The 24,018-nt window shown below is 35.2% G+C and overlaps 4 protein-coding genes across 4 annotated transcripts in view; all 4 read right to left on the reverse strand.

Annotated features, from left to right (window-relative positions):
- Window positions 1-24,018, reverse strand: part of LOC109538054 — a 151,220-nt gene that overhangs the window by 37,370 nt on the left and 89,832 nt on the right. The gene's annotated exons all lie outside the window — the stretch shown is intronic.
- LOC109538065 (zinc finger protein 182) lies at window positions 438-3,237 on the reverse strand. Its single transcript, XM_019905108.2, has 3 exons — window positions 2,914-3,237; window positions 1,738-2,523; window positions 438-1,088 (listed from the first exon to the last, which is right to left on the reverse strand). Exons 2-3 carry the CDS (start codon window positions 2,478-2,480, stop codon window positions 584-586), a joined length of 1,248 nt encoding a protein of 415 aa, XP_019760667.1. The 5' UTR covers window positions 2,481-2,523; window positions 2,914-3,237; the 3' UTR covers window positions 438-583.
- Window positions 15,191-17,536, reverse strand: LOC109538070 (gastrula zinc finger protein XlCGF8.2DB). The gene is made up of 4 exons (XM_019905114.2): window positions 17,357-17,536; window positions 16,497-17,129; window positions 15,903-16,068; window positions 15,191-15,796 (listed from the first exon to the last, which is right to left on the reverse strand). The coding sequence occupies exons 1-4, from the start codon at window positions 17,362-17,364 to the stop codon at window positions 15,476-15,478; spliced, it is 1,128 nt and encodes a 375-aa protein (XP_019760673.1). The 5' UTR covers window positions 17,365-17,536; the 3' UTR covers window positions 15,191-15,475.
- On the reverse strand, window positions 19,061-24,008 carry LOC109538060 (zinc finger protein 37). Its single transcript, XM_019905102.2, has 3 exons — window positions 22,705-24,008; window positions 20,369-21,643; window positions 19,061-20,028 (listed from the first exon to the last, which is right to left on the reverse strand). Exons 1-3 carry the CDS (start codon window positions 22,716-22,718, stop codon window positions 19,758-19,760), a joined length of 1,560 nt encoding a protein of 519 aa, XP_019760661.2. The 5' UTR covers window positions 22,719-24,008; the 3' UTR covers window positions 19,061-19,757.

Genomic DNA, 24,018 nt, shown 5'->3' on the forward strand with positions numbered 1-24,018 from the left:
AAATAAATGCATATAATTGCATATTTGGAATAAAAATTATGCATATATATGCGCATATTTTGATTGAATTTAACTGCATATATTCCGCGCTTTAGTGATCACTGTTGTATCAACAGCTCATATTATCACTGAAGGTTAAGCTTCCTAATAAAGTCCGTCCCAGAGTAGTCAGATTAAATGGTTTATGCGAAATGGCATTGACTTGTTTTTAGTTTGGCCACAAAATGTAAATAAATCATTTAAATTTACGTTGTCTCGACCGTTCTACCGTCATTAGAGGGCAGATTTGCGGTTTTTTTTAACAGTAAGGATTTCTCTTTTCAAAAGGCAGTTTCCAACGACAGGCAAAAATTACAGAGAAATTTCGCTTGCAAATTGCAATTTTAATAGTTATTACAACACGCATACGTTTGAACAGTTTTGAGAAAACTCAAAAGTAACAATTGAAACAATATCAAATATATTTAAAACAACTAGCTAAACAGTGTAATGACATTGCAAGTTTCTATTAGCCTAGAAAAAACATATAATTTATCTAATCACACCAACTGGTGCGAAAAAAAATTTTAATCAAAATACCAATCTATCCACCTCTTACACCCGAACAGGACTTCATGTGCAAATTCAATGATCCTCTCGAAATATATCCGCCATTGCAAAACTGACAAATATAGGGACGTTCCCCGGTATGTCCCCGCACATGAATCCTAAGGGAACATGCTTGATTGAAACATTTTCCACAATATTCACAAGGATACGGTTTTTCCCCGGTGTGCACCCTCTCGTGCATTATAAGATAATCCTTCTTGGTAAATGATTTTTCGCAAAACCGACAATGAAACGGCTTTTCCCCGGTATGAATCCGATAGTGTATCTTCAGCTTATCGCTGGATCCAAAACCTTTTCCACACAGATCACAGAGGTGCCTTTTTTCGTTTCTGTCGTCTCCATTTTTGTGCTTGGATGTTATGTGCTTCAGTAGAGTATCCACTTTGGAAAACACCTTCAAGCAAATGCTGCATTGGGTTTTATGCAAGGTCCCTTCGATGTAGACAGTGTGATGGCGTACTTGGTGAATATTCATGTATCTAAAAAATATTACTGTTATATCAGCGTAAAAAATAGTGATCAGTTTCGCTTAGCGAAATAATGAGAAGAAAAATGAATTCGCGGCATTATTTCACATGAGAAAACTTTATTTCATAACATTTTTGTTCACAAACGTTTCGTGTTTCCAGGTTTTATTTGTATTTAAATTCATCACTAATTTGGCTTAGAAAAAATCGGATTTCTTGTACATTATGTGTACTACATCGCCAAGGTTAGGCAGACATCAAACCGCAAAAATATCAAGTATCGAGAAAAGACTCTCCATCTGGAACTTTTAGGAACATTTCTTAGCATTAGATGGTGTTGGTTTGAGTCAATGTTAGCTTGGCTTAATCAAATTTCCCCTAAAGAAAACTAATATTGAAATAAAAAGTTTTCTGGAAAATTGTACATTTGTGAGCAAAAATATCAAATTTTGAAGATGTTTATTGAGTTGTAATTTAGCGAAAATCAATAATTCAAAAATAATCAACATGTAAGTAAATTCTCTATGTATCGATCTTTAATATACGGGGTGTCAATTTGAAAACTTCCCACCCTTAATATCTTTCTTGCAGTTGAAAATACGAAAAATCGTTAAATATTAAGGGTGGGAAGTTTTCAAATTGCCACCCGGTTGATACTAACCTGGAGTAACAAAAAGCCTTTTCGCAGACCACGCAAATAAAAGGCTTAATTCCCAAGTGCTCATTATTATGCTCCTTGTAAATCACCGAGTCATTGAATCCCTTCCCGCAGGTGCCACAAGTATAGTAAAATTTGTGATAATGCACGCGGTTGATATGAGTTTGCAGACAAGTCCTCCTTTGGGTACTGTAACTGCATAGAGGACAAACCATCATATCATCACTCGAGTGGCTCTTCATATGGATGGCGAATGAGTAGGCCTTCTTGCAGGTGTGAGTACAGACCTCGCATGAGTAAAACTCTTCGTGAATTTTGGAAATGTGCTTCTCCACTTCATCCTGAGTTTGATACTCGGCAGAACAAGTGTTGCAGTAGTACAAGTCCTGTTGCTCATCGTACTTAAAAGTGTGGTCCTCTGAAGGAGTGTCATCGCTGTGAATTTTTCCATGTTCCGTCAGTCCTTTACGAGTATCAAACTCCTGAAGGCATTTTCTGCAGGTCCACAGTTTGTGCTCCTGTTTCTTCTTCTTTTTGGCCTTGGTCACCTTTTCTATGGAGTCGGGTTTTTCTTTTTTTATTTTTACAATTTTCGCAGGTTTTTTCTTCTTTTTTACAATGGTTCCAGGGTGATAATCTTCGTCTTCATCTTTACTCTCCGACTTTAGCTTTAGTTTCTTTGAGGAGAGAGATTTGGTGGGTGGAATAATCGCTGATGGGTTAAGCTCGTATTCGCTAACCTCCATTTCGACTTGGAGGTGCTCGCTGTAGTGATACGGCCACGAAAACCTAAAAATTGCAGCAATAAGTAAAATAATAATATTCGCAATAATAGAGGAGATATTGAAGTCAAAGGGTTTCGAATTGTACGTTTCAATTTACAAAACTCAGAACTTGTCACAAAAAAATTCGAAAATAAAATGCAGATTTGTGGAACAAGTACACTTTAGATGTCAGTTAGCACTTTTCTATTATCAAAGAAAAATATTTCAGTAATAAATTAAAGAAATTGGTATTTAACAATACAACGGATTCAATGTTCTGCTGATCCTACATCTTCTAACGAGGAAAATAGGTAGTGTTTGGCCGCAGCAACAGATTCCAGTGAATGCTTGGAATCTTTTCTGCTCCAGAAACCAGTTCAATGTCCAAATGTACATAATTGCTAGATTTACTTACTTTTGGATGCGTGGGAAATTCGAAATTAGATTCACTCTGATAACATACAGTGTAGCTTATAAGCGACAGAAAACCCACCTGTCAGGAATGACAAACACTTTTACTTAGCAACCAGCTGGAAATGGTGCTTTCACATGCATTGCTATAGTAATAAATAATGTTCATTATTGTCGAAATGAATCCCTTTACACAGTGGTTCGCTACAACTGGAAAATGTCAATTTTTTCAAAGGTTTTAAAACATTAATCTGGACGACTACGCGAGTTTTGTAAACAACAATTGTCCAATTGCTAAAAAAAAATTATTTTATTTGTTATTACACAGAAAATGCATAATATTAATGAAAAAGTCCTTTTTGCAAAAAAACGCAAACTTCCTAGTTTCAAGTGGGAAAGCTACGAATATTTTTTTCGCAATTTGCATGAAATAAGCGACTTTCAATTTTTCAAGAATTTTCATGATTTTCAATAAGGCTTGTAAAGCATCCCATTTCAAAAAATCACAATCACAATTAAAGAGTTTTATTCTCAATAATTGGTAGATGCTTATGGATATGTAGAACGTTGATTCTAACAGCCAGAAAATAAAACATCAACTTTTCTAAATAGATATAATAATGTCGTAAGTTCAACTATCTTAACCTATAATAAATGTTCACATTCTGGGAAATTGGATAAATTGAGTAATAAATAAACAAAGCAAGAAAGGAAACAACGTGATGCATCAATGCGGCCTTCTCTTCAGGTGAACATCTAAATTACTCACAATATTATAAAGGGCAGAAGTTTTACATATTTACAAGTTGAAATTCTAGAAACAATAGAATTAACTAACCCTAAACCGTAGAAGTAACCCTAAATGAAGAGAAATAGTGTTCATTTATTATTATAAATGTATAAGATCCACGATAAACTTGGAATAGTGACTTTGCTGTTGTTTCGACTTTAAGTTATTTGTTAAAATTTACAAAGACAAACTAAGTGAAGAGAAAATGGAACTAATGGCCTCATAAGAACCGTCCAAGTTTGCTAATTTAATCTTAGGCACCTGCAAGACCGGCTTCGAGCCTAATAGCTAGCATCAGGCTGGTATTCTGAATGTATAATTGTCCTTGACCCCGTTATAAAATGCATGGGCGAAAACCGACTAATCAGAGCTAATAGGTTCAAAACCGGTCCTGGGGTTGCCTGAAATTAACACGTCTACAACTTTGAACCTGCTAAGGCACAATTGTTACTGTACCAGAAGTTATATATTCACGAGATAAAAGAATGTTCATCATGTTTAATTTTCCAAACGTCTGTCTACAAGAGTAATGGGTGTCTACCCAAAATATCCAATAATTGATTGAGCAATATAAAATATTCAGTCTGCTTGCGGAAATTTGAGTAGATTTTAACCAACCGGCATATTCAGGATTTCGCTTTAATTAAAGTTAAAGAATTGCAGAAACTTGCCACAGTAAGAAATAAATCTTTACAATACAAATACCTAGAGATTCTAGTAACTATGTTTAAAAATACATCAGGTTGCATTAACTGGTGTAAAAAAATTGACTAATTAAAATTTAGCACCAAAAAATTGATGTGAAACAATGCTTAAATGCTCAAAGATTGTTATCTTTTAGGTCTAGTTCGTTTAACAGAATGTTTGCAAATAGTCACCGAAACGTTTTTTAACAATAGCAGTTCGTCAATGCGCCACTCAGATTGTTCTCTTATGTAATTAGTCGCAAAAGTCGCATTTTTCAGATCATTCCAACAAACTCAAAATCAGAAGAAGGCAGACTGTACAGGGTGTCCCCCGAATACGGGCTGCTATCCGCACTCGAATTTGGAAAATTCCAGGTATTGTCAAAGCGCGTCTGATCTATGCGTCTAACATATTTTTAAAATAGTCTTTCTTCCGGTAATACCGATACAAGTCAAGCCGGTTATTTAAATATCTGAACACTTTTTATGTATGATTTGTGCCTACTTATCGCAGACTTTATTTACTTACTTCCTCTTGATGTACTTATAGATCATATCCGCTTGAGCATGACCTGAAATTTTCGGCATTTTGTATTTTTTCAGCTACAAATACTAGCCCATTTTCGACACCCTGTATCAGCAATTTTACAATTCCCACATAGAGGCAACCCAGAATTTTACTGAAGACTTAAATAATATAACATTCAAATAAATCGAAACATTAACGAAGGTAAATTAGTTCAATTTTGTTTCAGTATATGTCTATGACTATGCTGTAACACATAATATGTATGCACATTGTAATTTTGAATAAAATGTGACTATTTGTTTTAAACCCATTTTGCAAATAGAGCAATAAAGATTCTGTGAAGAAACTAACAAGTTTCAAACACTAAATCCTATGGAATATTCAGAACTTGGGCAGTAGTAAGACAGCTTTTAATGTGACTATTCAAAGCGCCCCTAGAAACCGAACCTGCCCCACAATAGGGGCAAATGTAAGGCCTTTCTCCTGTATGGCTTCTCACATGAATCCTCAACGGGGCTCCTTGGTTGAAAGATTTACCGCATATCTGGCAGCTATACGGTTTTTCCCCCGAATGAATTCTTTCATGCATAATCAGATAGTCGCGTTTGATGAAGCTCTTACTGCAATAAACACAGGAATACGGTTTTTCTCCTGTGTGCTTCCTGTAGTGGATTTTCAGTTTGTCCGGCCTAGAAAAACCTTGACCGCACACATCGCACAGATGCTTCTTCTCATAGGGTCCTGTTCGAACTGTTAAATGCTTTGTCGTGTAATGCTTCTCTAATGTATCCAATCTGGCAAAGATTTTCTGACATATGTTACATTGGGTTTTAGATTCTGGATCAAAGACTCGGACAGTATGAGTCCGCAATTGATGCGATAGAAGATATCGCGAATAGTAAAAGTTCTTGCTGCAGACCACACAACTGAAAGGCTTCAAGTTTAAATGAACATTGTCGTGTTCTTTGAAACTCAAGGCGTCATTGAAGCATTTCCCGCATTTTGTGCATTGAAAATCGTAGATTTGCAGGTGCAATCTGTTAATGTGGACTTGCATGGCTTCTTTCTTTTGCGACATATACTGACACCAAGGACACGGAAACATTTTATCGTCCCGATGTTTCTGCACATGAACAGTGTAATTTATCGGCCCAAATAAGTCTTCCTTGCACACATAACACGCGAACTTCTTTTCATGCGTCTGTACGTGTTTTTCAATTTCATCCAAGTCCTGACATTCAGCAGAACAATTGTTGCAAATATACAACTCAAGGTCCTCGTCGAAGTGATATTTCTGCGCTTCAACAGTCGGGTTATATTTTTCCATTTCAGTGTGCTCTTTCCGGTGCTGGAACATCTCCTTTCTCGATCCAAATGTCTGAAAACAAAACTTGCACGTCCACATATTCGCTTTTTGGTTTTTCGGTAGTTTTGTTGGACTATCGCCTTTTTCCTTTTTTATTCGAGTTCTTCGTTCCTTTGTTTCGGCTTTGGGCTTTTTCACATCCTCAGGCGACCATTTAATGTCCTTGGTTGATCTGCGTTTTCTTCGCGATCTTTTCAACTTGGATGAATTAGTGTCACATTCATATTCTTCTTTGATGAGGACTTTAATCCTAAAAATATTTTATTGTCAGTTCATATTCATATTGCCAAATCAAAGGAATGCAGTACTTTTAATACTTGCACAAACAAACAAATATCAAAAAAGCTGCTGGTAGAGAAAGAAAAGTATTGACTGGAAAATAAGAATTAACTAAGTGCGTAAATATATTGCAATAATTTGACTATTGCTATCCAGTAACTTTTCCGTTTTAACGGGTCAACTGGTTCCTACAAAACAAATGTTAATAAAAATTCAAACAAGAAAATGGACATAAATCCATGACTAAAACCGCACAGTTAAAAGGATGAAAAACAACTAAGAAAAAACACGTAGTATGTAGAAAATGTGTCCTACTAATCCAAATATTCGTGATTTTAACTGTTGGTTGAAAACCGTGTAAAGAATTTTAAAGATACGAAAAATTGTTAATTGTGAACTGAGAATTTTAGCGATGCTTCTGACTAAGTCTTCGTCCAAAAAAAGCTGAATAGGAGAGATAGAGAAAATCTTTAGCTAATTCCAGACGAATTAGGATGAGTCCAACATCCTAAAGAGTATAGAAGTTTGTAAAATTGACAGTGGCTAATATTTAGCAAATTACTTGCACTGGTTTCAACTGCACTGAAAAAACACAACGTAAATAGAAAATTATATTTCTCTACAATCACAAACTCTTCCAACTGAGGCAGTTAGAGTCATAAGTCAACTATGGATATCAAGATTAATTAATAATTATGGCAATAGTTGACAATTTTTAAGTCGTTATTATTCAGCAATTAATTAAAAAGGCGTATTGTGTAAGGAAGACTAGCAATTCATGCTGCTTCAAACAATAAACGAGAGTTAAAGATGCACAAAATAGCAGTGACCAGGTGAAGGTGTATTGAAATTGAAAATGCTATATTTATTTTATTTATATATATTCAGGGTTATTAACCCTGAACACTGAAAACGGAAATTCCGCTTATCCACTATTCTGTTAAGCAGGAAATGTTTCAAAAACACATTTCTGATCTACAATTTCTCAGGCTGTAAATAAAACGGGTAAATTCAGAGTAACCAACCCAAAAAGCTGCTCTCAACCATGTGGGAAAATACCTTAGTAAAATAAAACGTCCTTAGATATCAGTATTCTTTATTCGAGCCTGTGCTAACTGAAGCCTAAAGCATGTCACCTTTTATGTTCAAAAACACAATACACTGATGTACCACCTATACATTTTCGAATAAATAATTTTTTTCCAAAATAAGGCTGGTAAATAACCTAGCCATCGTAATCCCTTTCCATTCACTCCAATGCAAGTTTCTACTTGTTTTGTGTCATTTGCAACATCTCATCATTGTCTTTAGGAAGTGTGGTACTGTTTTCGATTAAATTTTCTTGCGTTTTTCGTAACTTGTGTGTGAAACTAAAGTGTATTCGCATTGAAATGTCCACAGGAAGAAATTTAACTTGGCTGAACGGGAAAACGCGGTTCCTAAAGAATGACACAACATACCCCAAAAATTGATTACACACCTTTTGTATGACATTCCAAGACGTCCGAAGGACGTTTTTCGAGCTAGAGACGGCAATACACGCTATTGAATCGGTTAAACACGGAAACTTTACCTGCATTTCAAAACTCATTTTTCATAAGGTTTTTTTAGTTTAATTTTTCTTTCGAAGACATTCTCATATTAATTTAAAAAACAATAATTTGAATTTTGATAAAAGTATGTAGGGTTTATAACATTTTTTCTTTGAAATTTATAGAAGGTGCGCTGACTTTGTCCCTCAGAGTATTATTTTTAGAAATTAGCAGGCCTTTGTCCTTTGATGATCCGTCTTTCACTGACTCCGCTTTACTCGGAGCTCGTTCGTGGTTGTCCAGTAAAAGACGCGGCGCTCTTTTGGTCTTCAAAAGCCCCATCTCTCTTAAATGGACGCTTTGATGCTTTCTCACATATTTCATATCAGAAAACTTCTTCCCGCACGTATCACATGCATAGTTTTTCTCCCCTGTGTGGATCCGCATGTGTTTTTTCAAATTGAAATTATTGGCAATGGTTTTATTGCAGATTTTGCACTTGACCCTTAAGTCTCTGCCAATTTTATGAATGGTGCTCAAGTGTCTTACGAAGCTCTTTTCGAACGTGAAATTCCTTCCACACATGTCGCATTGAAACATCTCCTCAATTCCGTAAACTTCCTTCTTGTGGTTAAACTTGATGTGGAGCTTTAGGTAGCTTTTCGTCGTAAATTTCTTATGGCAGAGTTCACATTCGTACTTGCGCAGGCCGCTGTGCATGTCCAAATGGTCGGCAAGTGTTGAGGCGTTTAGAAACCCTTTCCCACATTGTTCGCACCGAAACTTGAAATTATCCTCATGACGTAATATGTGAGATCTTATTGAGCTTGAGGTTTTGCTTGAGGCTACAAAGCCGCAAATCGGACAAACATATAGTTTATTGTGGCTATATTTGTGTAACGCCAACTTTAGGGCAGTTTTGAATTTGAGATTGCAAACGTCACAGCAATATTGTAGTACCGTGCTATGTTCTTCCAGATGTTCCTTAAAAAGCTTTTCAGTTTTAAAACTCGCAAAACAATGGTCGCAGACAAACTCGTGACATTTCACGTGGTAACTAAATCGGTGCGATTTAATTAGTTTGCCACAAATGTTACACAATTGCAGTTTGTTTCCGCTTGAACGTTGACTGCAAACTTGAGAGTTTTTCATTATTGCTCCCTGTCTTTGAAAGTTACGAACCGGAATGCGATATGAAAGTATTTGAGCCTCAACAGGTGTAAGAAACCTAAAAAAGAATGTTATTACAAGTTTTAGTTACGCAAAGGCTTTCACCAAAACTCAGTAGGCCAAAAACCCACTGAGTAAAGCAATTGCTTGTCGAATTTGAAAACGTATTTGTTAAGTACATATATATTTCCATTGACAACTTGATGAAACTTTTTCCAAAATTTGGTTTGGGCGCGGAATGGTTGTATCGCCCTAGAGAGTAAAAGAATAATCATATCGTCATCAATCAATAATCGTTTCTTGCTTTATATTTTAAACATATGTTTATTTCCGACGAATCGTTTTGTCAATCGTCTTAATAAGTCAATTTTTTGTGGACAATATATAAATAACGGTTATATATTTACACATTTTAACGGGATAGCTATGTTTTCCGCAACAAAACTATAAAAAACTATACAAAAATGTTAGCCCAATTAGTGCAAAGAGAACAGTTCCGGATCAGTATAGAAAGTTTTTTATTTCGAGAGAACGATACAAATTGGTTTTTCATCAAAACCAATGTCCGTTTCCTATTTGCTAAATATTAGTCCCTTGAAATAGACTTTAACTATTTAAATCAGTAAAACAATAAGAAAATCATAACAAGATAAACCTGATTTAGGAATATCTGGTTTCCTCGCAACCTGAGCACAGTTTTGAGCTTATAAAACACTCTTACGCAGGGAACTAAGTTTACTAAAATCTAGATAATCCGGCTAAAACACCGAAACGCACAAAGTTTGTCTAAAATGTAAACTTAAAACTACTACTACACATAGAATTAAGTATCATTTCATGCACACATTCCCTTATGTTAAAAGTTCAGATCGGATCTAGTTGTTCAGGAAATAATAAACTCAAACCAAAAAATGAAGCGTTTTAACAAGGATAATGGGATCATATTAGTCATTATGATCCGTTCACAAATGATTTTTAACGTAATGGATTATTTTCTGAAAACCAAATAACATTGATAAGCGTAAAAAATGCGTGTTGCTTTGATTGCTGTACTTCTTACTAAAATATTCAAATGGTATAATTTGTTAAATTAACACTGCAAAAGGTCGATCAATTATAATCCTTTAAACGTCGTTTTTTGCCTTAGTGTAGTCTATTGACAATTAAATTTTAAAGATGGGAAATAACTGGTTTGTGTTTGCTTACTTGTGTATTCTCTATTTATTCTGGAACTTCAACTCATTCCAATCAATAGAATTCTTCGAATATGGAAATAACGTTTGCAAGAAGCAACGGAGGAAATGTTCTTTGACGGTGAGAGTAAACTTAAACGTAAAGTAAAAACAAGGGTCATTGCAGACAACACATTGAGTATTTTCAATACTTATTGCATATTTAACTATCACTATAGGAATTTACGATATAATATTGTTTAAATCAGCCTTTCAACGTGATATTAGATAAGGATCGATTCAGGCGATCGCAACCTCAATGGCATTGGTTTTTTTCGTGCTTTTCTGCTTAAACACGCGTGTGCATTTGAACCAACAAAAATTGCAGAACCAAAACTGACTTAAATCATTCTCTAAATTAATATTGGTCTTCGTGTGAAACTAATTGCTCCTTCACAGTGACAATATCTTCCTCTTTACAAGTCACCCGAAACTGTGGTTTCTCGTCTTTAATTTCCTTATGAACTCTTTGATGCCGTGTTACGTACTGTCTCTGAGAAAAAGTTTTTCCGCACACATCACAGCTGAAGTTTTTCTCGCCAGTGTGGACTTTCATGTGCTTCTTCAAGTTGTGATTATTTGCGATTAACTTATGGCACACCGGGCATTTTACCGTAAAATCTTTTCCGATTTTGTGAATGCAGCTCAAATGCCTTTTGAAGCTTTTTTCAAATGTGAACTTCCGCCCGCATAGCTCACACTGGAATATTTCTTCTGTTCCATAAAGCTCCTTTTTGTGATTAAATTTATTGTGAAGGGTCAGGTAGGATTTAACTGGGAACTTTTTAAAGCAAATTTGGCACTGATACTTAGGTATGTTTTCATGCCATTCTATGTGTTCTTCCAATTTTTTCTTGCTGAAAAAGCCCTTATTGCATCTATCGCATCTGACCGCATAGTTATCTTCGTGCCTTTTTATATGGGAAATTATTGAGTTCCTAAATTTGCTTGTAGCTCTGAAGCCGCAAATCGGGCAAATGTAGCTCCTTGTGTGGATATACCTGTGAAGAGCCAGTTTGGTCACATCTTTAAATATCAATCTGCAAATATCGCACTTATGAAAATCTTTTGATTCATGCACTTCTTTATGCTCGTTCAAATGGCGCTCGCTTCTGAAATTCACAAAACAGAGATCGCAAGTGAAAAGGTTTGTATGTTTCTTCATGTGACTTCTAATATCTGAGACAAACTTTCCACATTTCGGACACAGTCCGGATTTATCCTGCTTGGTTTTAGCTGAATGATCTTTCGACTCCTCTTTCAGTGACTTGAGCTCGTCAGTTTCCGACTTATACTCAGCCTCCGACCAGTCGTTTTCCTGCTTATCAGATAATGTTCCATCAGCAAGCCAAACGTACAACTTGGAAAGCACAGATTTGCTTTCACCGTTAGCATTGGGTTTTCGCACTTTTCTGATGCTTGTTTTGATGGTACTTAGCTGCCTGGTATCTTCTGCAACCTCGTCATCCGTACTCCAATCCATTGATGGTTTGGATGGTTTCACAAATTTTGGCTTTGATGTTTTTGCTCTTCTGCTAAACTTTCGTTTAAATTTTTCATCCCACAGTGGCTTCCATTCCCTACAACATATATAAATTATTAGAATACATAGCCATTGGTTTTTCGTATTAACTGGGGTAAATTCTGTTTACCATCGCAACGTGATGATTGTAAGTAGATAAGGAAGATGGACATCAAAGGTTAATCGTGACTTAGTATTTTTAACTCTCACTTCAACAACAACATAGTCTTAATTATCTACAGGGCGTTTCTTCATAAGCTGAAACCCCCTAGATCGTTTATTTCAAAAAAATTGTAAAAGTGACCAACACAAAAGTTTAATTTTGCTCAGGTTCTTTAAATCTGAATTTCAAATACAAATATACAATACGGAAATGTCAAAATTCGAAATAGTCATTTAGTCAGTCAATATATTTTTAGACATACCAATAGGATTTTTTTCCTGACTTCAAACACATATTTTGCCTATATTTGTATTAGCCGTTTTTTCCTATATTACGTTTCAAAAATAATAAATAGCAACAAATCAAAATAGCCTTGAAAGTTGACAAGGTGATTCCTCCACCCCATAACGTTCGCTCAGTAGCACTTTTTTAAAATTAAAATGTTGATATCTGGATTGGACGAGTGGGTGCTATCCAATGGCCTTAAAATAGTCCCGACCTAACGCTTCTTGATTCTTTTCCCGGAGGTTATTTATATAATATTGTGTAGGAGACTGTAGTCAGGCGCCTTAATGTAAAATTTGGACATTTCCGTGTTTTTTCAGATTTAAAAAATTTGAGTAAAACTAAGCAACTTTTGTGTTGGTCACTTTCACAATTTTTGTGAAATAAACGATTTCCGGGGGGGGGTCAACTTATGAGGAAACACCCTGTAAATATCATCATTAGAGGATTTGTAGGTATTTATAATAACACAAAATATATTTATTTACCTTCACACAGATTACTTCCTTAAAGTTAAAGCTAAGGGAAGATTGCACCTAAGCCTGATGATTAATTTATTAATTTTGAACATTTTTAACAATTAGACTGACAGACGCTCAAATAACTATCTATGTGCTATGAACTCTGGCCATATGCCTATCAGTATACTGTTTCCTCGCGAATTTTTCTCCACAAACCGAGCATTCGAATTTCTTCACTCCAGTGTGCAGTCTCATATGCACTGTTAGACTATATCGCGTGGTAAACGTTTTGGAACAAATACTACACTCCATCTTCTGCATCGTGCCAATTTTATGGATCAAATTTAGGTGGCGCTTCAGTGAACACTCAAAAGTAAAACCTCTCGAGCAGTACTTGCAGTTAAAGACAACATCGACTCCCAGCAGCTCCATTTTGTGGTTCAGTCTTTCATGGGTTTGCAAGTAGCTCTTCAGTTTGAAGGTCTTCTGGCAAATGTTGCATTGGTACTTCCTGACAGACTCGTGCGTCTCAATGTGAGCTTGAAAAATGTGCTGCTTGACAAACCCTTTTCCACAGAAAACACATGTATATTTGAAGTTTTCCACTTCGTTAGAGACGTGGTTCCTTAAGGTCCTGCGGCCTTTAAATGACTTTCCACATTTGAGACACGTGTAAGTTCCAGTATGGGCGAAATTATGCGCACTCAAATCCGCAAGAGTCTTGAAAATAGAAGGACATTTGTCGCACTGGTAATGTTCGGTGAGATGAATTCGCCCATGTTCGACCAGCGCTTTTTCCGATTTGACTGTTAAAAAGCAAATGCTGCAAACAAAATCATTCTTGTGATGGCGGTGGCTGGAACTGCTGAAGAACTTTCCACATATTTGGCACAGACTTTTTATTTTTGGAGATTTGTGAGAAAATTGATCGGGTGTCCGTCTCTTCAAACCGGAGTCCGGTAAAGTTCGAGTATCTTCAAGTAAAGGCGTCTTTGGAGGAAAATTGTCGAAAATCACTTGCAATCCACTCTGGGTTTTCACTAAGTATAATTGGGGTTCGGGCTTAAGAGACCTAGAAATATAAAAATAGTGTAGTTTTTTCTGGTGAAATTGGAAATGCTTGCCAGTTAGTTGACTTAGTGCGACTTTAGCATACTTACGCCTTAATAATTACTTTAAACATGTTTGATTGCGTCTTTCTAAATACATATTTAAAGCTTAATAAATTGATTTGCCAAAACAACTGTAACTGCTTCACTAGAAAGATCCGCTGATACAAATTTAGCTAAGCTAAGCTAACATTTATTTTGAAGATCTCAACTTATATGGTGCAAACAACACATACTCTGTCGAACAAGTTTACTTGAGTTTCATTAATGGAAAAAAAATTAAACACAGTAGAAACTATTTCATACATTAATATAGCAAACCTTTTTTCATAGAACATGTTGGTTATATTTATGTTGTTATTATTCCCCAGTTTGTTCAATCATGAATTGGTATAGAATTCATAAAAGTGCAAAGCGAGCACGACAGTGTTTTTTGGCACATTATTTTTTTTAAATATGGGAGAAACAAACAGCATTGATATTGAGATATAAAATTATTAAATTAATATTTATTAACATGGCGTAACACCGAATATACCGAATCTTTTTCGTAATGTGGACACTAATAGCGTTTTTTTCGAATTTACTGTTAGAAAGCAAATGCGGCAAAGAAAATAATTCTAGTGATTGTGGGGGCTGGAAATGCTGAAACACTTTTCACATATTTGGCACAGACTTTTTATTTTTGGAGATTGTTTGTGAGGAAATTGATCGGGTGCCCGTCCCTTCAAACCGGAGTCCAGTAAAGTTCGAGTATCTTCAAGCAACGGCGCCTTTGGAGGAAAATTGTCGAATGTAACTTGCAATCAACTCTGGGTTTTCACTAAGTATAATTTGGGTTCGGGCCTACGACGCCTAGAAATACAAAAATAAGTGCAGCTTTTTCTGGTAAAATTGACATTTTTTTCCGGTTAGTTGACTTAATGCAGCTCTAACATACTTACGCCTTAATAATTACCCAAAACATGTTTGATTTGGTTGTTCTAAAGTGAATATTTATAGCTTCAAAAATGTAATTGTAAATACAACTGTGCTTCACCGTAAAGACGCACTGATACAAATTTAGCTATTAAATATACTCACTTAAATCAGTAAACTAAAATTGCTTTTGAAAATCTAACCGTATATTAACACGTAACAACACACTTAAACAACACTTTCTTCGTCGAACAAGTTTACTTGAGTCTCAATGAAAATATTTGTGAACACATTAGAAACTATTTCATATATTAATGTAGCAAACCACTTTTCATAGAACATCTTTTGTTGAAATAATATTGATCAACGTGGGATCACACCCAATAACCGAATCTTTTTCATAATATTGACACACTTGATTTGAATTTTCCCAAGTCAAAATATCAGAACCGCAGATGCTATAATAAAAACCTCTCTTCTTCTATACCATATGATCTTTATAAACAAGCCCAAATAAGAACCATTTAATACGGAAAATATGATGCATTGTCATCATCCTCCACCTTCATTTCACACTCCTCTTTGCCGCTAATTTGGCAAACCAAATAACTCTGTTCGGCATCTTCAAAGCTGGTTGAATTCTCAAGCTTGATTTTCTTCGCTAACGTTTCCTGATTTTTTTTAGCTTTTTCGTTTGCTCGCTCATGCCCGCCCTGATGCTTTTGAAGATATTTACGTTCAGCAAACGCTTTTCCACAGACGTCGCAGCAAAAGAGCTTTTCACCAGTGTGAACTCGCATATGCTTTTTCAGATTGTGGTTGTTAACGATCTTCTTGTTACACACCTTAAAACAAACATGGACGGTTTTTTTAGTGTGCCAATGGGCCGAAACCGTTGCAGAATATTATTGAATATTTGTTACTGTTTTCAAAATTGATTGATAGTCTTACCGGACAATCAACAGTTCGATCTTTCCCAATATCATGGATGGAACTTAAATGCCTGACCAAGCTTTTTTGAAAACTGAAATTGCGCCCGCAAATTTCGCATTGGAAACTCTGCTCTATTCCAAACAGTTCCTTTTTGTGGTTTAGCGACCTATGGACGTCCAGATATCTGCAAATGACAATCCATTTAGTGTTTTTTCGTTGTTATTAATATTTTGTTTATCATTTCGAATTTCACGGGTTTCCTTATTTAAGGCCATTTTTTTAAATATGGATTGCAAGCAAAAAAATCACTTAAAGATTTTAAAAAATCGTAAAAATTAGTAATGATTTTTGACATAATAGCAAATAATTAATTTAATTTATTTCTTAATCTGGCAACAGATGTTTTAACAAGAACAAATCGATAATGAGAGAAGCACTTTTTTGCCAAGCCAAGAGACTTTCTTCAAAAATGATAGTAGGTATTTTTCAATGGAAAATAAAATTACTTTTACGTTAGAGAATGTTATTCGAGAAACCAAAATAATTGACTTGATAATGATGCTTCGGAAACTAAAGCAAAATACACTTAAGATTTTTCAAATCTAAACTTACCGCTTTACAGTAAACTTCTTGTGACAAAACTCGCACTCGTACTTAGGGATGCCCGCATGGATCTCCATATGCGATATCAGAGCAGTTTTAGATATGAGTCCATGTCCGCAAATCTCACAAGAGAACGCATAATGTCCTTGGTGTCTTTTGATATGGTTCACTAAGGTATGCTTATGCTTGCCCTTAACCGTAAAATTGCAGATCGGACAAGTATACTTTTCAGTGTGCTTATAATGGTGAATTGCCAGTTTTATCAAAGATGAACAATTCAATCCACAATCCCCACATGTAACAGATTCATTATTGGTAGTGTGTACATCTCCAAGGTGATCGTCGTACATTTCTTGAGTGGGAAAGTTGATGAGACAATCGGTGCAATTGTAAGGGCCGTGAGTTTCCAAGTGTCTGCCAAGGAATTTGAAGGAAATATTGCAAACGTTGCACTTTCGTCTCACTGGCGCGGAGTCCGTTTGAGAATCGTTGTCTTCGGAATCGTTAATAATCTCAATGTAGGATGGTCTCTCCTCCGTTGGGAAAATTTGTGCAGCCAGCTTATCTACCTTGGAATCATTCATTATTTCGATGAAAATGTTCTCACCTTCATGCTCAAGCTGAAGGAATGAAGGGATTTCTCTAGAAAAATGAAAAAGTTGTAGTGTGCAATAAAAAATTTAAGAATCATCAAAGACAAGCACAACAAACCAATCAAAGTGTTTAGCATGGCATTCTTTAACTAAAAAAAAAAACCAATTCCTGTAAATGATCTATTTGATTCAGATGTGAGTTCACAAAACGTGACCAGCTTTATATTGGTATCTTGCTGTAAAGAGACACGCTTTAACTTGTTTAATAATACGTACCTAGACATATCTAGTGAATTATTCTTAAGAAGAAATGTTTTTCGATAGCGAAACGCACTCAAAAGTTGACTATTGTCACAAATGTCAATTAAATTTGACTTTGATGCAGGCACACAGAAGTAAGGAAACTTCTCATAATTTACTCATTCATCTACAGCACCTGAGAACGGAAGAAAGGATCAAAATATTCAAATTCCTAAACTTTTTCTGTTTTTTTGAATTATATCATTTTAATGCTCTTTATTTTGCACCATTTTACGGGGGTTTATGTAAAAAACGGCAAAAATTTAGCTTCAGGAGTTAGATCTATCGTACAAATTCTTTAGAAAAGTTTTTAAGCGGATACATAAATGTACAATATCAGTTTAAATATTAATAATTTGTGCAAACGCTCTTGATTCAAGCTATACCGGAGTGATGTACGCCCATCGGTTCAGTGTGAGCTTTCGAATACCCCTGAAGGTGTAAGCAACTCGTGTGTGCGAAACGTCAGGAATATTATTTTTGCAACGACGACCTGTAGTCTTGAAAAACTTGCCAGTTTCAAACAATGGTCGCAAAAGTTTAGCTCTTTTGATAAACAAATCAGCATGGTCAGAAACTATGTCTTTTCCGTCTCTTTATTTGCAGTATTGAGATGTTTCAGTTTTTTTGGCTCAATACCAATCCTATTAATGTGAAAAAAACGCTGAAAGTCAATAAATGTTTTTCCCTGTGAACTTTATTAAAGTAGACATTTTGAAGACCAAGCCGCAGAAAATTCTCTAAAGATTTCAGCCCGGTTAATTTAACCTTAGGAATTAATTAACATCAATTAATGCTGTTGTAGTTGACTTTCAATTACGCAGAAATCCTCATAACACAACTGACAAAACATCGACTGTGTGTTTAAACTTTATTGGTTGATTTCCTTTAAAAAACACACTTTTCAATTTGGTCGAAAATCGAGCCAATCTGGTATTCTGAGAATACTTGAATATTAACATTCTACAGTTAAAGACATCTATTATACAAATTTCGTTTACGTCAATGAAATCTGGAAAATTTTACATCTTTATGTAGCATTTTCTATCCTTCCGTTGGACTAGAGCTAACCGACGTGTTTAAAAAATAACGTAAATATATGACAATTTCACAATATTTCCGTTACCTCCCTGGACCGAAACTAGTTTGATCAATGATCCCGGCACCTAAAATTATCAACTTAAACCAGTATATTGATTTAAGGTTTTCAAGGTTGACTTTCTGTCCCACTCGTCCATAAAATAATCTAAGTATAGAACAAGGACGGGCAACTATATCCGAGTAATGGTGGATGTGCCGGGGAAGCTCGAAAGCATTATTAAACCAGCTTTGAAAATTCACTTTCAATGTTGCTTTCGAGCTTATGGTAATGTTATTATCACTATTTAAATCTGCAATAAAGACGTGTTTTTTTATTACCATGACTCATTCCCTGTGGATATAAAGGCGAGATTTATTTCTGATACCTTAGAAAAGATAGGCGGTTTAAAGCCAAAGCAAAACAAATGGGAATCTAAACTGTAAACTATAGCCTGTAGGAACCGGGAAATCGATTAAAAACTAGTGAAAAATAAAAAATTAAGTAAATGAATCATTATTACTTAGTTAAATGGCTAAAGATATACACAAATACTTAAAATTCTCGAAGACAACGACAAATCTGACGCAAAAAAAATCGCCTTAATTTAATATCTTTATTTCACTACATATCTATTAGGTAAGTGAAACACTATTTATTTCGTATATATAATATGGCATGTTCGCTAACACAAGTCATGTGACTTAATTATATCCATAGAATTTAATAAAGATAATTTGTTACGACTACAATATACTAATCTCCAACTTGCTGAAAAATGGTTTATATATTTTATCACAAAACACACTGTATATTCGTGCCAAAAACATACCCTAATTTAAGGTGAGTATGTAATCGAGCATACATAATTTACTTTTATTAAAGCATCATTGGATCAATAAAATGTGCATATTTTTTACTTCTTTTGTAGAAACTCACTTTTCTGAGCTGAAATACCTTTCTTTTAAGGGATACGTTTTCGAAATTTTTGTGAAACTAAGTATAAAACATTGACAATAAAATGACAAACACTAAGTAAATGCATCTTGATATACAGGCTGAAAAATAAAAATTTTGATAAATTATTAGTTATGCGACTTTCTAAAATTTTTCTTAGTCCAATCAAGTTCTACAAGACTAACCTATAAAACAGAAATATTGCACTATATGAGAACTTTTGAAAACTATTCATCAAACATCGGCAAATTAACTTGAAGAATTAATGAACTTTCTTAACTATCTGTAAGTTCCAAATGATTAGCTGTTGTCCACACAGCAAACTACAGTAAGTAGTAGGTTTTAAAACTCCATTTTTGTAACGACTTGAAACAGGCCTCTGCAACTCTTTAGGTGAATATTGAGCATGGCCTTAGCCACAAAGGCTTTTCCACAAAACTGGCATCCGTAAGGCTTTTCACCAGTGTGACCCCTCATGTGGATCACTAAGCTACTTCTTTGCGAAAAGCCTTTGGAACAATAGTCGCAAATGTAGGGTTTCTCGCCAGTGTGCACTCGCACATGCTCCACCAGTATTGGTTTTTTTGTAAATGATTTTCCACAGTATTGGCAACTGAAACAAACAAAAACGATTTACTAGTCAATWKYTTTTTGTTCTGTGCATAACTGGTAAAGGATGGATACTGTCACATTAATTGATTTGAAACAAAAWTAGTTTATTAACTGAACAAAGGGTTGAAATCTTTGGAAATAAAACAGATAATATAAAAAGTATTTCGGATTGTAATTTGGAAAAATTGGGACAAACGGGAAAGATCTATATTATAAGATCCCTTATAATATAGATTTTAATATTTTCTTCCTCATCAACATCAGTAAAAAAGTGCYGAGAAAAGTTWWARAAAAAARTTCGTTTTGTTTCCAATCACAATTCAAACAAAACAAAAACTCACCTATAAGGCTTATATCCAGTGTGTGTTCTCAAATGAAACTTCAGTTTCTCCTTGCTTGACAGCGTTTTTCCGCATATATCACAAACAGCAAAATTTCCGGTATGGGAGTTCATATGTAGTTTCAAACTATTCCTATGTTGATACACCTTGGCGCAGATGACACACACATAACTGCTCGGACAGCTCATCAGGTCTTTATGCATGGTTATTTTATGAGCATGAAGATATCTGGAGTAGAGAAAGGACTTGTCACAATACAAACAGTCGAACGGTTTGAGCCCAGTGTGATAATTGTCGTGCTCTTGGAAATGCTGCAAAATGCTGAAGGATTTCTTACAGGAAGCGCACCAGTACTTCAGCAGATCTTCGTGGTTGGTGGCATGTTCGGTGATTTCGTTGATATCTTTGGTTCTGAAATCGCACATCAGACATTGGAAGTTACTGTTGATGTTGTGGACTCTCATATGGACGATATGATCGACGATCTTTTTGGTGGAATGATTGCATATATCACAATAGTAATAGCTGTTATGGGTTTCTATGTGATCCTTAAGACTGCCCGGAGACTTGAACTCTTTACCACATACATCACAAGGATGCACATCGCCGAAAAATCTTGAAGTTCTCAATCGTTTTCCAGGATGCAGCAGCTTGTAATGTTCTTTGATGTCTTTAGCGTTCCACTCTTTTTCATCTTTGCAAATTGGGCATTTAATAACTTTGCTAACGTCCAAGTGCTCAGGAGATATGAAAACATCATCATCAAACTTGAAAGCCATTACTTCGCTATCAGGCGGTTTTTTCTTTGGCGATCTCTGCTTGCGAGGTTTCTTTTCTTTCTTTGGTTCTTCTACGACAGGACTAGATTTCTTCGTATACTTTCTTTTCGATTTCTTAGGCTCTAAAACTATTTTCTTTGGTCTGCCACGTTTCCGTTTACTACCCCTGAACTCCTGTTTTTTGGTCTCATTTTTTGGTTCATCTGTTTGCTCAATTTCTTTGGTTTCCTGACTATCGGTTGCAGGTTTCTCAAGTTTTTGTTCCTTGTTAATGTCGCCTTGATTCTTCACATTAACCGCAATAGCGGACACTAACTGCGGTTCACTGGCCGTTTTTCTGGAACGGGTATTTGGTTTGGCGCACGATTCTCCTATTTTAAGTTCACTAGAACCTCCTTTCCGCAATTTGGATTTTGAGGATTTTTCTTTGGTTGAATTAGTTGTTGGTTCTTCGGCAATCTCTACAATTGGTGTAAAAAAGGCCATAGGGCAGGTCCTAAAATAAAAATAAGTGTGGTTATTTTTTTGGAAAGAAAAAGGTGATTGGAGTTTTTTTTTGCTTAAACTATGAATAATTTTTTTTATCACCTTGGGGCTTGGGGAGGTCAGATACAGCGCGCTCGAATGTACGAAACTATTGAAAATCCGTGAAAGCAAATGAAGGAGAACACAATGCGGGGCAATTAGTATTTTACGTATATAATTTTTCGAGCCGACTTAGGTAGCAAACAACCATAAGTTTCCTGGGGGATTGTATGAATTCAGTACTAATTCCAAAAATAAGTAAGTGAACGAGACACAAAACATGACCATTAGGAAAAAGTTAATTTTTAAATTTTAGATGCCCACTTTGTAACAATGTTTTTTTATAGCCGTACTTCCAATTCTGGCAATATTTGAAACAGTTTTTTCGTTGTTAAAACATTAATATTAATATTAATATAATATTAGATATTAATGTTGCATTGATTGACCATTAATGAGCAATTCGGAGCAAACACGATAAACAATAATTTCAAAAAACCAACAAAATGATAAATTAGTTCATCGGTTAACATCTTATTAAGTCTAGCAACTAACTCCGCAATATATGTTCACAAGGCAAGATAAGCTGAGTTTGCATTGATACAATTTAGTACTCATTATGGAAAAGTTGCTAATTAGGCTTTTAAGTATGCATTATTTAATTGAAATGATGTTTAACGATCCTTAATCCAATCAGCATCCTTAATTGTAGTGTTTGCTGCTTGTTTAACAGACTTTTGGATTCGTAGCAACCGAAAATGAATCAATATTCAAATAAATTACTATACAAATAACATCCGCGTATAGGAAAACGCGTTCCAGGTGAGAGGATCAACCATGAACCAACATATTTTTTGCGAATTTATGTGAGATCCCCACCATCCAATAACTTTGATCCGCATTGCCCCCAAACCCCTGGTGCCACCAATGAGACCCGCGCAAACTCCCTGCTCCCAATATCTCATTGAAGACCTCGGAAGTGGGGAAGTTTACATACAGCACACTTAAACCAGATAAATTACTTGCACTTACATTGACTCGTCCATTTTCAATATTTTGCGTTATTTGCCAAATATGAAGACCGCTCTATCACTTTCACAAAAGGTAACATTAAAATATAGACCGAAAACGACCGCTGATAAATCAAGCCACTAGCTTCACAACACTCGGTATTTCGCCATCTTGAAACACCGCTGCCAGTGGCGTAACTTCATTTAGCCTATTATGTTATCGATTTTTTTATGCAGCTGTCCTAGCTAACTGTTCGAAAACTTTTATAGGCAATTTTACTCGTTTTTGAAATATCGAGGTGCGGATTAGGACTGGTTCTGCCTTAACAGTTCCTAAACGTTAGGAATTTCAAAAGAAATTTCACAAATTCTCTAAATCTAGGTAAATCTAGAGAAGACAGACAATGCCGCTACAATGCGCACTGCAAATTCGCGTCAATTGGAACAAAAACCAGCTGCAAACCGCTGATAAACGCTTTTCCAGAGACGGACTTTACATGTGTTTTTCGGGATATCTTACTGATAAATCAACAGGACAAAATATACAATATTGCTCTTATCCTAACGATTAACTGTCTCAAATAAGGAGTTTGTAATAATAAGCAGCGTTATCAAAAAGCAAATGTAATTGAAGCTGTTTAAAAAAATATATAACAAAGCAAGTGATACTCATTGCTCACATGCCTCATGTGGGTAGAGTATAATATAATTTGAATATCGATTAAATCATAAAATTACAGTTACGATAAAGTAACAATTTTAATGTAAGTAGCGACTTTTTAAATGCTTTTTGCAATAAATAACTAGTAGAAAAAAATTATATATGTTTGATATATGTTGATATCTATATTGCATCTGTTTTACAAGGCAGTTCAATCTTTCACCTTCGGAATTTTACTCAGAACGAAATGTAATCTGAAAGAAATTGTAATTTGCTAAATGTAAATAAGTGTTTGAAATCAAAATAGAAGCGACTAGCGCAAACATTTGAGGAAAGTATCACAACTGCAGAAAAACTACTATTAGTATTTTAATAAAAGCTTGTGGTTAACAAATCCACGATTTAGAGGAACGCAAGTTACACATTTAGTTTCAGTCAAAAATGGAGGTTTTTACCCAGGCGTAGCTGGGTAAAATCTAATAGCAATCGGACAATATTCCATATAACAATTGGATTATCTCAATTGGTAACATTTCTGAGATTCCCTAAATCAAAAGATCAAACCTTTTCGTAAAAATAATATAATCCTAAAGTGCAAAAACAATGTTCCACTTATTGTATCATTTTAAAACAATATTAGAGCTTAAGGCAAGATAAGCAAAATAATTGCACAAT

The sequence above is a fragment of the Dendroctonus ponderosae genome, unplaced genomic scaffold, assembly GCF_020466585.1.
Source record: "Dendroctonus ponderosae isolate FM_Combo_2020 unplaced genomic scaffold, Dpon_F_20191213v2 Dpon_F_20191213_8, whole genome shotgun sequence".
NCBI classification, from domain to species: Eukaryota; Metazoa; Arthropoda; class Insecta; order Coleoptera; family Curculionidae; genus Dendroctonus; species Dendroctonus ponderosae.

What these genes read in the sequence shown, in the direction of transcription:
- LOC109538060 (XM_019905102.2), bottom strand. An exon ending in ACTGGATATAAGCCTTATAG is followed by an intron (nt 20,029 to 20,368) that starts GTGAGTTTTTGT and finishes TGTTTGTTTCAG; the next exon opens with TTGCCAATACTGTGGAAAAT.
- LOC109538070 (XM_019905114.2), bottom strand. An exon ending in AAGAAGTTTACTGTAAAGCG is followed by an intron (nt 16,069 to 16,496) that starts GTAAGTTTAGAT and finishes TGTCATTTGCAG; the next exon opens with ATATCTGGACGTCCATAGGT. An exon ending in ATCGAACTGTTGATTGTCCG is followed by an intron (nt 15,797 to 15,902) that starts GTAAGACTATCA and finishes GTTTGTTTTAAG; the next exon opens with GTGTGTAACAAGAAGATCGT.
- LOC109538065 (XM_019905108.2), bottom strand. Translation starts at nt 2,480, where the DNA reads ATGGAGGTTAGCGAATACGAGCTTAACCCATCAGCGATTATTCCACCC. An exon ending in AAGGCTTTTTGTTACTCCAG is followed by an intron (nt 1,089 to 1,737) that starts GTTAGTATCAAC and finishes AATATTTTTTAG; the next exon opens with ATACATGAATATTCACCAAG.